Source organism: Ciconia boyciana, chromosome 2 (assembly GCF_034638445.1).
Source record: "Ciconia boyciana chromosome 2, ASM3463844v1, whole genome shotgun sequence".
NCBI classification, from domain to species: Eukaryota; Metazoa; Chordata; class Aves; order Ciconiiformes; family Ciconiidae; genus Ciconia; species Ciconia boyciana.
In genome coordinates, this window is record NC_132935.1 from 120,191,166 (window position 1) to 120,208,915 (window position 17,750).

Consider the following 17,750-nt stretch of genomic DNA (forward strand, 5'->3'; position numbering starts at 1 on the left):
CTGCTAGTTTCAGCCATTAATTGCTTTTTGCTTGGGCAAACTAATAGAGCAAGCAAAAAGAAGGAGCTTGGTGACTCCAGAAAGTCCCTGAAAAAGGCAGAAGGAAGCCCCAGTGTCACAATACAGGGAGAGAAGAGGGCAAGGATTACTTCTGGTACCCCCAGACAATTACACCCACCTGTAGCCCCTGGACAATGGACTCCAAAGGAGTCCCACCCTCAAGAGCCCAGACAAGCCCCTTCTCCAGATGACTGCCCCTCTTTCTCATGGGGCAGCAAAAATGAAGTGACTTGGGCAGGATTTTTGATCCTGCGAGCCAAGCATTTCTTTACCAGGCATAGTAGTTCACAAAAGATTAAACTTGCAAACAAAACTGCTGAACTAGGAGCCTGTAGATTGAGTAGGAAGACACGTCCCAAGTGGTAAAAAACATAACTTTTCAAATTCAGACAGCAACTCAGAAACAAAATGTGGGTTGTGTCTCCCTGTTATTCACTGTGTCCCTGTAGGGAAGGCCCTTTCTGCTCAGGCTTGAAGGTTTTCAGTGGTTTGCTGTCTATATTCACAGCAAAATCTACACAGCTGCTTCCAGATCAACAGGAAATGTTTATGTTCTTTCAGCCATCACAGAGACCCCTCTTCCTAATGCCTTCTTAGGCACTCCTTCTGAAACAGCTCTGGAGTCTCTTTTATACTCTCTGGAACACATGTGGCCAGGTTATGTATCACTGGTTTTATTGAAACTCCACATAGATATTCTAGGAAATTACAAAATCCAGCTATAACTGTAGCACAAGCTAGTCTTACAGCTTTTCAGGAATACTGCAGGAAACCACCCAGCAATCTTAGAGAAAATGGTCAACAGCTGCTGCCAAAAACCTGCAAATTTGAAAAGTGTAGCCTTGCTATAACTTTCTATAAAAATGTAAAAAGACTCCTCAGGGAGCAGGTAAGTGGCCATATTATTAATCAGTCCTGGTTTATAATGATCACTTACATAGGCACCAGTTATCACTCCAACACCTGGAGGCTGTTGCAGCTGCAGTGCCAATGGCATTGGTGAAGTGAATGTTTTAAAAATATAAATGCATGACACCAGCCGGTACACTCAACTATACTTCCTGCCTTTGAAGGAAAAATATATTTTAACCACTTTCTGTTATTTTAATCTCTTTCTTTCTATTGCTTTCAATCGTGCAATGTCACCACATCAAAAAGGGAATGAGCTGCAGATTCCAGCTTGCCTCATACAACAGCCTCTTAGAAGTGTAAGATCATTACAAATGGCTTTGCAAAAACCATAGGTGTTCAAGGAGGGAGTCTACACCACACAGTGCAGTGTGGTGTAGACTGCATGAGCTAGTCACATAACTGGAAGGAAGGTAGCTCTACCAGCACAGTGCTCTTGCCTGACCTAATTCGTTCTGAAACTTCTGGACCTTGACTTGTCTCTCTTCACAATGCTCACCTAAGGCAAGTGTGATGCTGTGTAACATGACACTGCTTTGCATAGTATAAACGTATCCTAATTTTGCTTACAGATTCTTTTTCACTAGTGATGATGAAAGGGAGAACCATGTAGAAATTATGTAGAAGTCAGTCAGTGACAATGAACATAAGGAATACCTTGGTGGGGTTGTTTCAACGGTCATTTTGGAGACCTGAATTTCATTTTAAAAGCACACGTTCTGTATGCCAGGTATTTCGCACCACTGTCTGTTGAGCTGCAGAAGTGTCTAGAGCAGCTAGAAATACTTATTGTCCTGAGAACAGGATTTTATTGAATTTAACCACCCAGTCTTAATCCTGTAGAGAGTAGTTCAGATACTGACTGCTCCAGTTCCAGCTGGAGCAGAACAAGTAGATGCCCATAGAGTCTTAATCCCTCTGTTCTGAACTCAGCCTGGAAACTGAGCATTTCAGAAAAGAAGAACCATACCCTTGATTCTTGTAATGAAGTTTTGCAATAGATCACACAGGAAGTGCTGTTTCCTATTTTCAGATATAGGGTTTAACTATGAGTTTGTTCACAAAGAAGAAGAAGACACGGTCAGTCAAAACAAGCTTGATAAATCAGTAAGTAGCTCATTTTTTTCCTTTTTTACATGTAAATGTGTATGTATAGATATAGATTCACTCAGTGGGGAAGTATATGTGCTTAATGACAGTGGTAGTAGAGCTACCATTCATGTAGAGGTGCTATCTTTAAGAACAATTGGGTCTTGTAACTAGCTTACAACACAGGATAAGGCTAAATGTGAGAGCAGAGAACTGAACTGGACAAATGGTGTAGAAAATTATAATCTTTTTTGTATTAGAAACTTACTGGGTCTTGGTTTCAAAGCTGTTCCAGGAGGTCAGTAGCTTGAACATGTATTCTGCTAAGGATATAAACTGATCAGACATTAAATCCTTCACACTTAATCTAACCTCTCCAAATGTGAGCAATATCTTGCTTTACCAGATGCAGATGGCAGATGCTCTTCATCACTATCCTATCACATGGTTTCTTTGTATTATTCAAGCATTTAACCTGTTAAAGGTGTTCATTATCATGTTATGAAGGGATACGTTCTTTGGGATTGGTTCCTCTTTTTAATGTGATGCCTCTGAGCCACTACATTAGAAAGCCTGTACTCCATATCTCATATGTATCAGTCATGATCTGCCTTGCAATTTTTGTTAATGAGGTTTTACATGAATAAAATTCATCACTACTACACTGGAATTGTACCATTGTCACACACAAGGAGAGGTGAGCTCTTCTGCTTGGATAAATGAGACTTGCCACTTGGGTATTAGCAAAAAAGCTACAACAGCCTACGAATGTAATTTTTTTTTTTTTTAGTATATCAAATATGCAGCTATAGCAACATTTGCTTTCATCAGAGTATCGCACTGTCATTGTATTGCCAGAGTATTGCCAGGAACTACATCAGAGTATTGCCAGGAATAGTTGACAGTGCCAGAGCAGTGGGCTTGAACTTGTCTGCGTGGAGACCCTTACAGCAATAACATGACAGGGCCATGATCCTATGACATATGTTAGAAATCTCCACTCCAGACTATTATTCTTCTTTTTTATACTCAAGTTCATCCCCTGAATGGTTGTGACTACAACTATTGTTTGAATTACTCTAAATTCAATGTTTTATCTGAAGCAGTTTAAGCAGAGACACTGAAAAAAAAACCTGAACAGAGATACTAGCATAGGACTTAGCCTACACAAGAGAAGAGCCCTCTTACACATATAGTCATGATTTGGAGGAAGACATTTAATAGCTGTCTCAAGTTTCTCTTTCTCAGAGTGCTTACGCTACTCTTTTACTGTACATTCATTTAGGTAAGAACAACTCCTACTTCTTTTGTCCTGCAACCACATAGACTGACTCTAACTGCAGAAAAGCTCAGAATTTTTGCAAGACTGTCCTTCTGGTTTTGGTGGGGAATGGAAACAATTGGATCCTGAGGGTTCACAGAGAATTAAGCCTGTTCTTTCCAGCCCAGAACATATTTTTCCTTGAAAGTTCTGCAGGGATGGAAAAAAACCCATCAGTTAGGAAGCAAGCCATTCTGAAGAGATGTTTGTAATGCTCAGTTGTTATAAAAGAGAAAGAGGTTTCCAAAGCGATGTTTAATTTTGGAAGGGACTGTCTTTCCCCGATCATATCCTGGAAAGAAATCCTGTGGTCATTACCACATGAAAAGATGTGTTTGAGGGAAACTATCAGCTCAGAGTCTTACATACAGCATTTAGATTACACTTCCATCTTTTCTGTCAGCTTTCTTGGTAACTCAAGAAAAGTACGTACTTTTATGCTTGCTCCCCAAGATGTCTTTGGTGTCTGTGCACAGTCTTCTCTGTAGTTTTGCCTGTCCACAGACTCCATCTGGAAAGTCAAAGGCAAAGTTAAAGAGATAGAGCTGTTAGCAGGCAACATTGGGCACTTCTCTTGCAACACCTGCTATCAGGATATATCAGGGTATTATTTTTCTTCATTTAAGTTTCAGTTTTACCCTGTACTACATCATACTTCTCTCTCTTCATAAAGTGCCCTAGATGCTGCTGACACATACTTTTAAGCTGGCTACAAGTCATTAAGCAATTTCTTTTTCTGTATGACAGACACTGCCATTTGTGAAAAGGAGGAGAGTGAGGGCAAGGGGAGTAGCACTGTGTTACCCATTCACACATTTCAAAAAAGAAACCTTGTCTTAGACCATAAAAAGGGAAAGGCTCCATTAATGCACGGATGCTCTTCTAACTTGTAGTTATCAAATGTTCTGATTTCCATGAGGAAACTTTGTCCAAATCCCCTTTAGGGCACAGCAGGCTTATTGAGCTGTGACAACTGCCATCCCTGAATAAGTCAGTGTAGCAATTCAGGAGCCTCTTTGCTTGAATTACTTTAACATGAAAATGTCTGATAGTCATACCAGCACCTAGACACTTCTATAGCTAAAGGTGACACACTATAGATAACAGCTAATACTCAAGAGCTAGCAAAGACTTCTCTCAAAGCAGCTTAAATACAGAAATCTGAAAAGACATGATTCAGAGCTACATCCTCATTACATGAATCTCTGAGGTTGCAGTAAGTGTAGCTTTGTTAAAACTTAAAGAAATTACATTTATTTTGGCTCACGACGTTACAATTATTAAGAAAATAAAATTTTCTCCCATCCAAGCTGTTATCCCATTTTCTCTGCAAGAACTCTTTCCCAGGGTGCAGGTATTTGGCCCAGGGCTTGGTCATACTTCACTGTACCCTACTTCTTGCAGACTCAGAACATAACCAGTCCTCCGAGGGGAAACAAGAGTAGCATCTTATTGGACTGCTCATATATTTAGATGCTTTTGCATGATAAGCACACAGGATAAATTAGAACGGAAGGAGGGCACCAAAGAGAAAATTATCCTTCTCTTATATTTCTACCTTAGGTTTGACTCAGTTGCGCGCTTTTGCAGAAATCATCCAGAATTTCTGTTAGCAACCAACACTACCCTGTGCATGCAGAAACTGTGGGTGTGTGGGCAGGACAGTGGGCACTGATGGCCGCATGCAGTCCATAAAGTAAACAAGAAAGCTATGCAAATGAAAATCATTAAGACTTCCTGAATATTCATTTGTAATTTTGGAAGGAAAATAAGAGGGAAATAATCACAAATTCCCAAATCAGAATATCTCAGAAGAGCCCGTTTATACTTACCGCACAAGAGCAGAGGTAAACCTGGAGATTCCTCTGCTAACACACCCATTCTGAAGGTTCATGCCTAGATCATTTTGGAGCCAGAACCAGACTTCTTGTCAAGGGCTACAGCTTCTGCAGAAGAGGTTCCTTTCTGCATGAAAATTAAAATTGGAAAAATGGTTAAAGATAAATTAAAAAAATAATCAAATGCAAACAGTAGTTTCCAATAGAATTTGTTAGCCAGGTCACTTTTCTAGAGCTCTTTGTGATTAACATTGCTTGTGTGCAAAGGATAAGGAATTTTTTAGAAAGCGTTTCAGAAAATATTTTTAATATTTTGTGCTTGTTGTGAAGAGGAGGATCTGTCTCCTATCCCGTGCAAATGCTCAAGAGATTTCCCATCAGGTCATAGACAGTAAACAAAATAACCACAGTACATGCTGTCTTTCTAGGCAGCATCAATGCCAGTTGTACAGGGCAGGAGCTCAATTTTGGCAGTGGGAAGGCGTACTGGGTCTGGCTGGGATGGACTTGATTTTCTTCACAGCAGCCCTTATGGTGCTGCCTTTTAGATTTGTGACCACAGCTGGGACAGGTCACCCAAACTGACCAAAAGGATATTCTGTGCCATATAATGTCATGCTCAGCGATAGATCTTCGGGGGGGGCCGAATTTTTCCAAAGCTCAGAGACTGGCTGGCCATTCGTCTGCTTGGTGGGAGGTGGCAAGCATTTGTCCTTGTATCATCTCTTGTGTTTTTTTCTGTTTCCTTCGCTTATGCAACTGTCTTTATGTCAACCCACAAGTTTTTCTTGCTTTTGCCCTTCTGATTCTCTCCCCCATCCCGCTGTGGAGGGAGTGAGTGAGTGACTAGATGGGGGCTTAGCTGCCAGCTGGGGTCAACCCATCACAGGAGATAAGACTTGGGAAAGGAGACAAATCTGTAGGGAATCAATTACCTTTAGTTCTGTTACTCCCAAAAGTATTTTCTGTTGTTTTCAAGTCTCAAAATAAGTTCCAAAGTAGATTATAAAAATTATTACTTTCTTTGCATATATACAAAGATTCAACAAGGCTAAGTGCAGGAGGGGAGGTTTAGTTTGGATATTAGGAAAAATCTCTTCACCAAAAGGGTTGGTTGTCAAGCTCTGGAACAGGCTGCCCAGGGAAGTGGTTGAGTCATGATCCCTGCAGGTATTTAAAAACCGTGTAAACGTGGCACTTAGGGACATGGTTTAGTGGTGGACTTGGCAGTGTCAGAATTATGGTTGGACTCGATTATCTTAAGGGTCTTTTCCAACCTAAATGATTCTATGATTCTGCGATTCTATATATGTATGAGTGTATATATATGTATATATATATGTATGTATACGTGTGCATATACACACACAAATTTGTTTTAACACTGTGTAATCAATAAAATTTGTTCATGAAGATTATTTGTATTATACATATATCCACTGAGATAAAGACACAGATTAAAACTAGGTCCTCTGGATCCTGAATAGTCTGTAATTACGAAGCAGGAAATAATCCTTCCCTCAAACAGCTGAGTAGGCTGACATGAGCTTAAGACGCTTCACAAATTTCACATGCTACAGCTCAGAATGGCCCACCATGTAATTAAATTGAGCTCCTACCAGAAAGCAGACCAGGGGCCTGCCCCTGTATCAATCCAGCCACGGGCTGAGTTTCTTCAGTTACATTTAGTTTTGCAGAACTCAAAGGGCAGAGAGAATGAAGTGGTGGTTTTGAGAATGTAGTCTCTGCAAAAGACATCTGCAATCACACAAGGACAGACCTCACCATTGAAAAAAGTGCACGGCAGGGCTATAAGCAGGAAAGGAGCAAACATTGCTGCACTACATGAGTGGTCAGGGTTCACAGAGCAAGTTGGGGCAGATGCGCTACCTGAAGTCTTCTGTGTCAAGAGGCACTTTGTTGCCTTTGTTAAGAGAACAGGTATCGAATTGCCAGGAAAATGCAGATTTCAAAACCACCAACCTGCTATGAACAGCCACCAATCTGCCATGAAGTACCCAATAAAAGCAGTTATGATGACACAGGAAGAGCAAGCAGCCCTTTTACCAGACAGCAAATAGCTCTATTTGAGTGGCTACCAAACGCATCGCTTTCACTTCCCCACTAAGTGACCAGGAAGGACATTCAGTCCCTCTGACACCCGTCTTCACAAAATCTTCTTCCCAGCTTCTTATAGGACACGCAGGAATTCTTCCATTTTCTCCGGAGGTCTGTGAGAAGACAGATCTCCTCAACTTCTCAGAGACCAAATTACACAAAGCTATGCTTCTGCATCTGGCTCACAGTCCTACCAGGGACTTGGGAAAGGGGGAGGGTTTGGTGACAAGAAGGGCTGACATCAAAGTCAAAAGCCTTTACCTGCTCCCACTATAACAGAACTTGCCTGAGGGCCTTCACAGCTCTGCTGCACACTTACCTCCCAGGCTGTGACTCCTTCTTGCAAGGGAAGCCCAGTCCCTCCAGCAGTCCCCAAACCAAAACTGGAGCGACAGAGAGTTTGGGCAACCCTTCCACCTCCTCAAATACTATGCCACCTCACTGGAAACACTGACTAACAAAGGATGAAGGATGATATCAAACAACCGCTACACATGAAGAACTCTTAGCGCACACTCATAGCGATGGCCATATCTGCCTTTTGCCTTTGTGCCCCCTCCAAGACACTTAGCCAATCTAAACTTTGTCTCTCCTGAATCACGGCTGCTAAACAGCTACTGAGACAAGGAATCAAAACTTCTTTCATACCCGAGCACTGGGGAGGTCTTTCAACTGACAGGAAGATGCCACAACAGATATAGGTGTTACATCTGGCCACGCTGATAGCAACTGTCATCTTGTATGCCATTTGCCGAGGTGTTTGCCTATCTGTTCTTTCTACAGGACTGTGCACCGTTTTCCTTCCAGAGCCACCCAAGACCAGCACGCTTCCATGGCCTACGCCTAACCCAGACTTTGTAAAGGACACAACGTTTGCCACTTTAACCCAGACCAACGCTGCCAACTTGCTGCTCTGCAACACCCAGGACTGCAGGTCCACCTTGTGGTATGTTTAGTACTGTGCAAAGGTCATTTCCACACCTCCAGTGACCTGATTCCCACAGCCATTAAGACTTCCAGGAAGACATCAACAACCTGAACAAGCGGCAGTCAGTTTGTTTTACCCAGGTCACAGCACCTTTGCAGGCACTGGTTTACACCTCGCCAGTGCCTGCTCCTCCTTTGCTGAGGGCTACAGTATGGGCTGTGGCACGATGAGAAGGTGGCCAGGTCCCAAGGAGAAGCACGGCTACGCTCTGCATGCCAGCCGCTCTGCTTTCCTGCTGCTGTCTTGCTGGCTCACTCCACCCCTTTGGAAAGCCACTGCTGAGCGCAACAGCCCTCAACTACCCACTGCCCGGGTTAAATTCATCATTCCTCTGCTTCTGCTTGGGTCAGGCAGCTGACAGGCCATGCTGAGGAGCAAAAATGCATCAGACAGCATACACGTAGGAAATGACACACAGCACACTTCCAACATGCTGCAACGTAACTTCATAGTATATAGATGGGTTTCCTGGGGGCTCTGCAATTTCATTCTCTTCCACACATTGATGCAGTAATGCTTATGTGCTCAACAGCAAAAAGCATTCCAGATGAGGACAGCAGCGTGTTTCATTCCCCTCACTGCCAAGCTTGGGGTTTCCTCTAGTCTAACATCCTTTTCTTCCTTTCCAGACCAACACACCATGGAAAACCATACCATGGACTTAGCCGACTTGGCGCTGACAACAGAATTCGACTACAGCGATTCAGCGCCATGCATGGGAACTGAGGAAAAGCACTTTGCAGCAAACCTTTTGCCACCACTTTATTCTTTGGTGGTGATATTTGGCCTCACGGGCAACTTGCTTGTTGTCCTTATCCTGGTGAAATACAAGAGACTGAAGAGTATGACTGACATCTACCTGCTCAATTTGGCAATTTCCGATTTGCTGTTTGTATTTTCTCTCCCTTTTTGGGCTTATTATGCTGTTCACGACTGGATTTTTGGAGAGGCGCTGTGCAGAATTCTCTCAGGTGTCTACCTCCTTGGCTTCTACAGCGGCATTTTTTTCATAATTCTGTTGACCCTAGACAGGTATCTGGCCATAGTGCATGCAGTGTTTGCTTTAAGAGCTAGGACAGTTACCTATGGCATCCTCACCAGCGCCCTCACTTGGGCTATTGCTATTTGCGCTTCTGTTCCTGGGATAGTATTTCACAAAACTCAAAAGGAAAATTCACGTTATACTTGCAGTGCTCATTATCCAAGCGATACTACAATAAATTGGAAGTACTCCTATACTTTAAAGATGAACATCCTGGGACTTATTGTTCCAATGCTCATTATGATTTTCAGTTACTCACAAATTCTAAAAACATTATTGAGGTGCAAGAATGAGAAAAAACAGAAGGCAGTCAGACTTATTTTCGTGATCATGATTTTTTACTTCATCTTCTGGGCACCTTTCCATATTTCTTCTTTTTTGCATACATTTCAAAGTTCCCTTTTTGACCCAAATTGTGAAATCAAAAGTCAACTGGAGAAAGCAATACAAGTGACAGAAACAATCTCAATGATCCATTGTTGTATCAACCCTGTAATTTATGCCTTCGCTGGAGAAAAATTTAGGAAATATCTTTATGCCTTTTTCCGAAAGCATGTTGCAGTCCACCTCTGCAAAAAATGTCCAAATCTTTATCGTGAAAAATTAGAAGGAATTAGTTCCACATTCACACCGTCCACTGCAGAGCATGACATCTCTACTGGACTGTAAAAATACATCATAACATTAGTTAGTAAATGTTGCATCACTTGCTTTGCCTTAAGGACTGCCTGACATTATTTAAGATCTTTATGTCAACCACTACTGAAAACTGTATGATCCTCAGTTCTTGTGGTTAACTGTTCCCTGGGGTTACAGCATTTTCCATTCTTAAACTAAGAGAATTAGTGAGGAAACATTAACACCATAGCTGGATCACATCAAGATTTGAATGGGACCCAGAATAGTACAATTCTGTTTCTTGACCCAAATTCTATCCAATGAACAAATGCTAGTGAGGTTTTCCTACGGGGAATACAATATGGAAGAGACTAAGGAGTAATGTCATCTCACAAGAGCCATTTACTGTTATGTGAACATTTTAAGATAAACACTGGGAGAAAGCTTTGAGGATTGATGTACCTATTTAGTATTCAACATTAATGGAACATCTTTTGGAAATGACTATTCTTTCTGCAACATGGTCAGGCATTTGATAGAGGGAGGCTTTAAGTTTTCTTCATTTTTCCCCCCCTACCCCTTATTTTCCCTACATGAATAAAAGCTGTTTCCATAAAAAGGAATTTGAGGATGAATATGAGATATATCAAGATAGTATCTCTCTTCTGATGGGAGAGTTGACTGACCTTTATCTTACTGGGGCCATTTAATGCAAGGATTTATCTGTTAGCTAATAGTGTTGTCATTTTTAAACATAATCCTTTTGAATATAGACTAAGTTATAGTATTTTGATTTTAGTTCTTTAATTTTATGCCTGCCATATCACTGTTCAGTTGCTAACATTTTCCAAAGTGGGATTTTAATGGGCAACATCATGATTTTTGTGGGTGCAATTTTGCAAGTAACTGCGCACACCAAGTCTACTGACTGCACAACAAGACAATGTTGCACCCCAAAAAAACATGAGCTTGTTTCTGACAAATCATATCCCTCCAAGGAAAACAGCACTTAACCAATAAAAGCACATCACCAAAGATCTGCAAGGCTAGAATGAAAATTACCTTGGTATTCGGTATGCAAGATTCTGTATGAAAAAAACATCAGGACCCTCTGAAGGATTTTGGAGACCATGAACACAGTACTGACTGTAAGCCTCCCTAGTTCTGGACAGGTAGATCATGTGTGTAGAGGAAGACTTTACATGGCAGATGCAGTAAGTGTGGCAGGCTAGGCTCCTGCATGAGAAAAACATGCTCTTCACATACACAGTAAGTCTGATGTTTGGAACACACTTCTAGGCAGACAGTAGCCTTGGAACTGCAAAAGCAGCCAACTGCAGAGGAGACATACCCACTTTACCTTCCGGAGAAGAGTGCCCATAGCCAACTGTTGCCTCAGTTAGAACTGTGTGCTAATTGAAGACTCGAGACCATTAGTCTACTGGTGTCGTATGGCCATACATTTATGCCATTATTAGGAGTTTCCCTGTAAAAGAAAGTGGTGTTCTAGGGACATGATGTTAGCAAAGAAGAGGAGGGAGGGGCACAGTGGAGAAGTTCTTGCTTCAAACTGTAAGGAGGTGCAGGTGAGCACCCCTCATGCAAGTGAACTCTCCTTCTGCTTTTTTTCCCATTTACTTCAAAGGGCACCACTCATGCATGTAAAGCCTTGCTCGTGGAAATCTGGAGGGGCAGGTTCAGCTAGCCTCTAGGCAACATAAGGACATAAGAGAGGATTCCACACTACTTAACATTAGGCACGTGATTCAGATGCCTAAATTAACAGCAAATCTCTTCAAGGTCCCTCAGTGGTCAGTAGAGAAAAATAGATGCCCAAGTCAGAAGCAGACATATGATTTAAATGGCCTCTGGGGAAGATTACCTGTCTGACTATAGAAAGAGCCTGGAAATGCCAGCTTCTTAATTTAGGTATCAGATGCCTTAATCTAGGTGGTGCAAATACTCTTCCCCCTCTAGCCTTGTAACATCAAGGGACTGCTTCTATTGTTAGCTTTTGTCCTATCAGCTATTATAATCTGGCCACTACCTTGTGAGGTTAAAAGCCACAGATAGGCCAAAGAAAAGACCAAAAACTATCCTCACAGTAAACTTTCTTGCTTGGAAATAGTATTTTTCCTTTCTTTTGTACTTTTTTACTGCACTAAAGTGAAAGCACCTTTTTAATATTAAAGCATAAATTAGTTAAGTGTGATACAAATCCTGCTGTAACTGTGATATTTCTACTGCTGTGTTTTATTTTAAATTCTTTTCTTGTTGGAATTACGTTTCTTCCTGTTTTCATGTTAATGCAGTGAAATTAATAAAATCTGTGTCTGAAAAACAATGTATACCCTGTAGCCCATGTTCTCCTCCTAAGCAAAAGGGCATCAGCTCTGCTGTCAGAATGGAGGTTGCAAAAAGATGCAACTATGGACTTAAAACACTCACAATACCACACCCTAGTGAAGCAAACCAAACCAAACAAGCAGAGAACTGTTTGCCCAGTCCAGAAGCTACTGTAGCTGGCACGGCTTTTATCCACCCGCAAGCCTGAGAAGAGTGCATTATAACAGCTTCAGGAAAAGTCTGGGGCCACAGATTTGGATGGGTGAAATCTGACAGGTAGGAGAAACAGGGATGCGTATAGGGGAAGAGGAGGAATAAAGGAGAGCAATAAAAGATAGCACTCTGTTAATACTGGGATAAAGACAGGATTCTCCATAGACTTTCTGCAGCTAATTTCAGATCTCCTTGCACTGCATAGAGTGACCCCAGCAAAGTGGTGTGCCTGATCTCCCAAGTTTTATGTGTAAGGAACTTTAAGCATTCAAAGTTTGATATAGAAATATGCTTCTGCTTCACCATGTCATTCTCCCTGTTCCACTGTCCCAATTCCTTTTTTCAGCCTATGATCCACACCTCCTCCTCTCCCCTGCACACTGTCTTCATCTATCCACAAGGGGATAAGCTAAATTCTATACCCACTGCCTTTGTTTTCTGATTTGCATTTTCTATTTTGTGCTGGCAGGAAAACAAACAAACTAAACCTAAAGATTAGCTTATTGTTATGTTATGTGCCCAGGCAGGATAATCCTTGATCCTTCATTGTAGCTTTGCACTGAGACAAACAAGGCTCTAGATAGTTTTGTGGCAGATTTGGAGTCTTAATCAGTCAGATGTGGCTGCAGGATGGTGTAGCTACAGGCCAGGTAGCTACAAATTAGGCTAGCAGGACTTTAAGCAGTCTGGTCACAGTGGCATGGAGCTAATCATGGGGAAGATGTAACAAGATCCCCAGTCCCTATGAAAGAGAACACAAGTCACCTCAGCAGAGAGGTGGCAGAAATTTTACATACAGGAGACAAATATTCCGTAACTCAAGCTCTGCAGTGAAAAGCACCGAGACGAAGATACAGTGTGTATGTAAGAGCTAGAGAAGCAGGCAGATACGCAGAAACTGTGCAATGAACTAAAGGTGTGTTAAGAAAATGGCAAGGCACACCAGAATTGTAATAACAGCAGAGAAGAAGCTGAAGAACACAGAGAAGAACACAAGGAAGAACCACTGCAGTGCTTGGGAGGCATCTGAGCTGCTCTGGTGAGATATTGAGGAAACGAAAGCAAGCATTTGCGAGAGTGTACAAGTAGAACCAGAACACCAAAAAGATTCAAGACAGGGGCTTTGTGAACACTACAAGTAAATGGTTGCTTTACAACAAATGTTGAACAGCTAAGTGGAAACTGTTACAAGTTCAAAATTTTGGGCACTGAACTTTTGAAGAGATAATGCATTGACTGGGCTTTCAGCGTGCTTATGAAAAGAATGCCCAGGTGCCACGGACAAATATCTATGCACAGCCCTGAAACAAATCGAATAGTTTATGCACAGGACAGGATGGAGTCTGACCTTCCTGGTAGCAGATGCTACTGCCACATGTTCAGAAGCATGTGGGGAGGGAATACCCCACACAGCAGAAGATAACTGCTGACAGTCAGGCAGACTTCCGAAGGGGCAAAAGGAAACGTAGCAAAAGTGCATATATGGTATTGGTGAGTGCTGAGCAGTACCCACAACCAACCACCAGATTTATAATCACTGCCATTGGTTTGTCTGTGGCAAGTATATAATGGACAAACATAGAAATAGTGAAACTTCTGGTAACCAGTGCATAGGGATGTTCCTGTCATAAGACTTTCTTGTTTGTTAACCCAGCTGTGACCTTATGTGTACATATTTTAGATGAGATAAAGGTAAATGGAGTATAAAGGAAGAGGAGTAGGTGAAAATGGATAAATAGGAAAAACTAGTGGCAAAAAACGAGAGAATGACTTTATTAGTTTTAACAGAGGCTAATAAAGTACTAGCCAGAGTAATGGGAAGATCAGAGATAAATACTTTGAGCAGAACATTAAAAGATTTAGGTGAGTAAGAGAGACTTTCGGTTATGAAGCTCCAAAATAAATATCACTCCTTCCAGTGAAAATTACAAAAGGCATAAATACAAACAACATAAGGACAAATTTACATGGTATCTTGTTCCAGTTAACAAAAAAAAAAAAAAGAAATGAAGAGCCAAGAGAATGACATGATGCTGACCAGGTTAAACAGCACAACCAGAAGATACTGCTCATTTTGCAGTTTAATTTTGCTGCTGTTTTCAACTGCTGATGCTTACTGGCCTTCTCCTAGTGGCTACTGTGGTTACTGTAGCTTTAGAAGCATTACACCTTAGTATAGTAATAAAAAAAACTGAGCTAGCAGAGGAAACAAAACCAAACCAGTAAATTCTGGCGCATTTAGAATATCAATAGCAATCAGGCCTAAACAAAGAAGGATGTTTGTCTAGAGATAAGGGGTGAAGGCATTGCTTTGTACCCATATTCTGGTGACACTTGCCTACTAGGAGCTGTACTTCATTCAGAAGATGGAAAGGTAGGGAAAATAAATGTTCTAGAAGTTTGTATAACTGCCAAGCAGTTTTGTAATTCCTGTGACAGTGAGAGCAATCTTGGTTTGAGTGTTTTAAGTCTGAGATGACTGATCCTGGGGAGGTGGGGCCACAACACTGAACTGGAAGGAGGGCAGCATTATCAGACACACAGGCCAATATGCAAAACTGTACAAACCTTCAAGTGATGATCAGCTTTGCAGAACTGTCTACGAGGTTCTGCCAGTAGGACGCTAACCATATGACACTAGCGACACAACCTATCCTGATACCAGACTTTTTGAATGGAATGGAAACCAAGTGGATGGAAGTGAAGGAGCCATTTGGATATAACTTGCAGGAACGCTATCGTGAGGTATGGACAACTACAGACTACACCTAATCTTTGGCACCCAAAAGTACTTTCTGGTTCCTGGGTCCTGGCACATAACTTGTCATTGTACACACTCTGTCCATCCTTTCTGTGACCTAGTTTTCACTGGGAAGAAATCTGGTGTGCGATTTTCCCAGCCTGCCTAATCAAAGGTCCAGGATTTACATGTACACTGAGGAGTATTTCTGATTCACAGTTGAGATAACCCCAAACAGCACCTCTAGACCTAGAATTTATGTACTATAAATGTACCTGAAAACAGCAAAGTGTGAGAATTAAAGACCTATGTGAAAATGAGATTCTGAGAGCTGAAAATTTGTGAAATGCATAGCTATGGCCCAAAAGTAAAATCTATTGTACTATGATAACCCCTTATATATAAAACAGGGCAGTAATACATAAGAAGCCTGGATAAAAATGGTAGAAGGAAGCAATGCTCTCTTCCTCCTCACTGCATGAGGAAACACAGCTAGTTCAGTAACAGCAGCTTGGGGAAAGCCAAAAGAAAAATAATACCATGACAATGGAATTAATATGTGCTGCAATGGATAATTATGTATGTGCAAGATTTACAAGAGAGAAACAAACAGAAAACAGAATAATAATAGGGAGAAAAAACCCCTTGATCTTACTGCCAGTAAACAACCATGTGAAGAAGTAGTGTTAATCCAGATTAGAAATTCTTGTGTCTTCCAGAGTTTTTTTTTTGTAACCCAGCTTCCTCAAACCTGTGAAAAGTGTATAATGTTTTGTTGGGTTTTTTTTACTAGTCTCCATGACATAAATCTTACGGTGTGGTAGGTAACCTTTTTTCCCCCATTTTCCTCAAAAGAATGTACATCACAGATGTAAGATTGGGTGTGATTGTACAGTGGCAGCAAAAGATTAGTCACAAGAACTTGAGAGCCTAAAAAAAATGGCTGATAAGAAAAAAAACCCTAAGCAACAAAGTAGTTTTACCTGGATGTCTTTATTCAGCCTCTTCAAAACAAAGACAATTAACTATTACTGATGAAATAAAGTATATGCTAATACTAACCTAATTTGGACAGGGATTTTGTGAATATAACAAGTAACAAAATGAGATATAATTGGGGGAACCAATGGAAAAAGAAATGCATCCAGTCTGTGTTCACATGTCTTCATTAGACCTCTTCTCCAGATGAAAAGAATGATCTGCTTTGCTGTAGTTATAGACAAGAGTGTTGTGCACTATCATACTGTGTATCTCTAAGAAAGGTATCTGCCATTCTGTCCTAGGCCTTTTTTTTTCCCCAGTCTTTCTTCTTCAGGTGATACAAGTTTGTAATAAATTGAATGGAAACTTTTAGTTGCATTTTCCAGTTTCTGTACCCGTAATTCTGCTTGATGACATTTGTATTTCACACTGGTATGTGAGCATCTGGTATGTGTCCTAGTAGACATTTCAGTACTGGTGTAGACTTCACATAAATGATGACATCTCCTTGCAGGAGTACCATTCACTTAGATACTGGATACTTCAGTGTGGTGGCCTGATTACTATGAAGATCAATCATATAATCAGTCACTAGATAGAAGAGATTGACGAATGCAGTTTGACTTGACAGTGTACATGGCTGCGTACTTGCTGAGTACATGAACTTGAGCCCCACGGGTAAGGAACGAAACCCACTACCATTCCAGGAATGTCTTTACGGAGGGAATGAGTGTCACACCACTAAACATAACTCCTACTCATCTCTGAAAGTAAAACCATAATAGGTAAAATTCCAAGCTGTATCAACCCACTGTATTATTCCTTCTATTATTGAACAATAACTTTGATTTCTTGGAAAAATTATGAGGTTCACCTGTAGGTAAAGATTCTTAAAATCTGCTGTAACTCATGGCAAGCAGCAGTGCATTTCTTCGAAGAGATGCCGGGCAAGGGATTGAGAAAAGCTGAAAAAATCTGACTTGTAACAATGGATGGGCTACTTGCATTGTCCATACCTCAGCGTTGACACACACACTAGATGGAGGCAATCTGAAGGCAGGAGGGAGGAGGAGGTGATGCAGCAGCAAGACAGCCATTCCCAGGCTGGTGTGATGGAGCTTCAGGCTGGATGGGAGGTCAAGTCCTGCAGGGGCCCATTGAGAGCGACTGAGGGGAGCAGGGGAGCAGAGAGGGAGACGAAAGAAAGATCTTGGCCTGACAGCATTGATGAACAACAAACCACCCGCACCCCAGTGTCCAGCAAACAGCACGAGGGGCCTGGACTCGCCTACAGCCACATGCAAGACCTGATCAAATCTGACTTCTCAGCAGCTCTGCTTATCTGCAGCTGGTGTAGAGCTAATTGAACATATCTTGTAGGTGCTTATAATAAAGTCACAGTCCAGGTGCCTGCTGCCAGTGCGTCCCTGTATTTGGGCTGCCAAGTGTCCTAGCTATTCACACCCTCTGTGGGGAGTCTCTCATCC

The 17,750-nt window shown here is 41.6% G+C and overlaps 1 protein-coding gene across 1 annotated transcript; it reads left to right on the forward strand.

Annotated features, from left to right (window-relative positions):
* The first annotated feature begins 8,172 nt into the window (after window positions 1–8,172).
* LOC140647072 (C-C chemokine receptor type 5-like) lies at window positions 8,173–10,157 on the forward strand. Its single transcript, XM_072851432.1, has 2 exons — window positions 8,173–8,281; window positions 8,953–10,157. Exon 2 carries the CDS (start codon window positions 8,964–8,966, stop codon window positions 10,032–10,034), a length of 1,071 nt encoding a protein of 356 aa, XP_072707533.1. The 5' UTR covers window positions 8,173–8,281; window positions 8,953–8,963; the 3' UTR covers window positions 10,035–10,157.
* Window positions 10,158–17,750: the final 7,593 nt, after the last annotated feature.

Bases quoted from the DNA above. Each gene is read 5' to 3' on its own strand.
- LOC140647072 (XM_072851432.1), top strand. From the start codon at position 8,964: ATGGAAAACCATACCATGGACTTAGCCGACTTGGCGCTGACAACAGAA.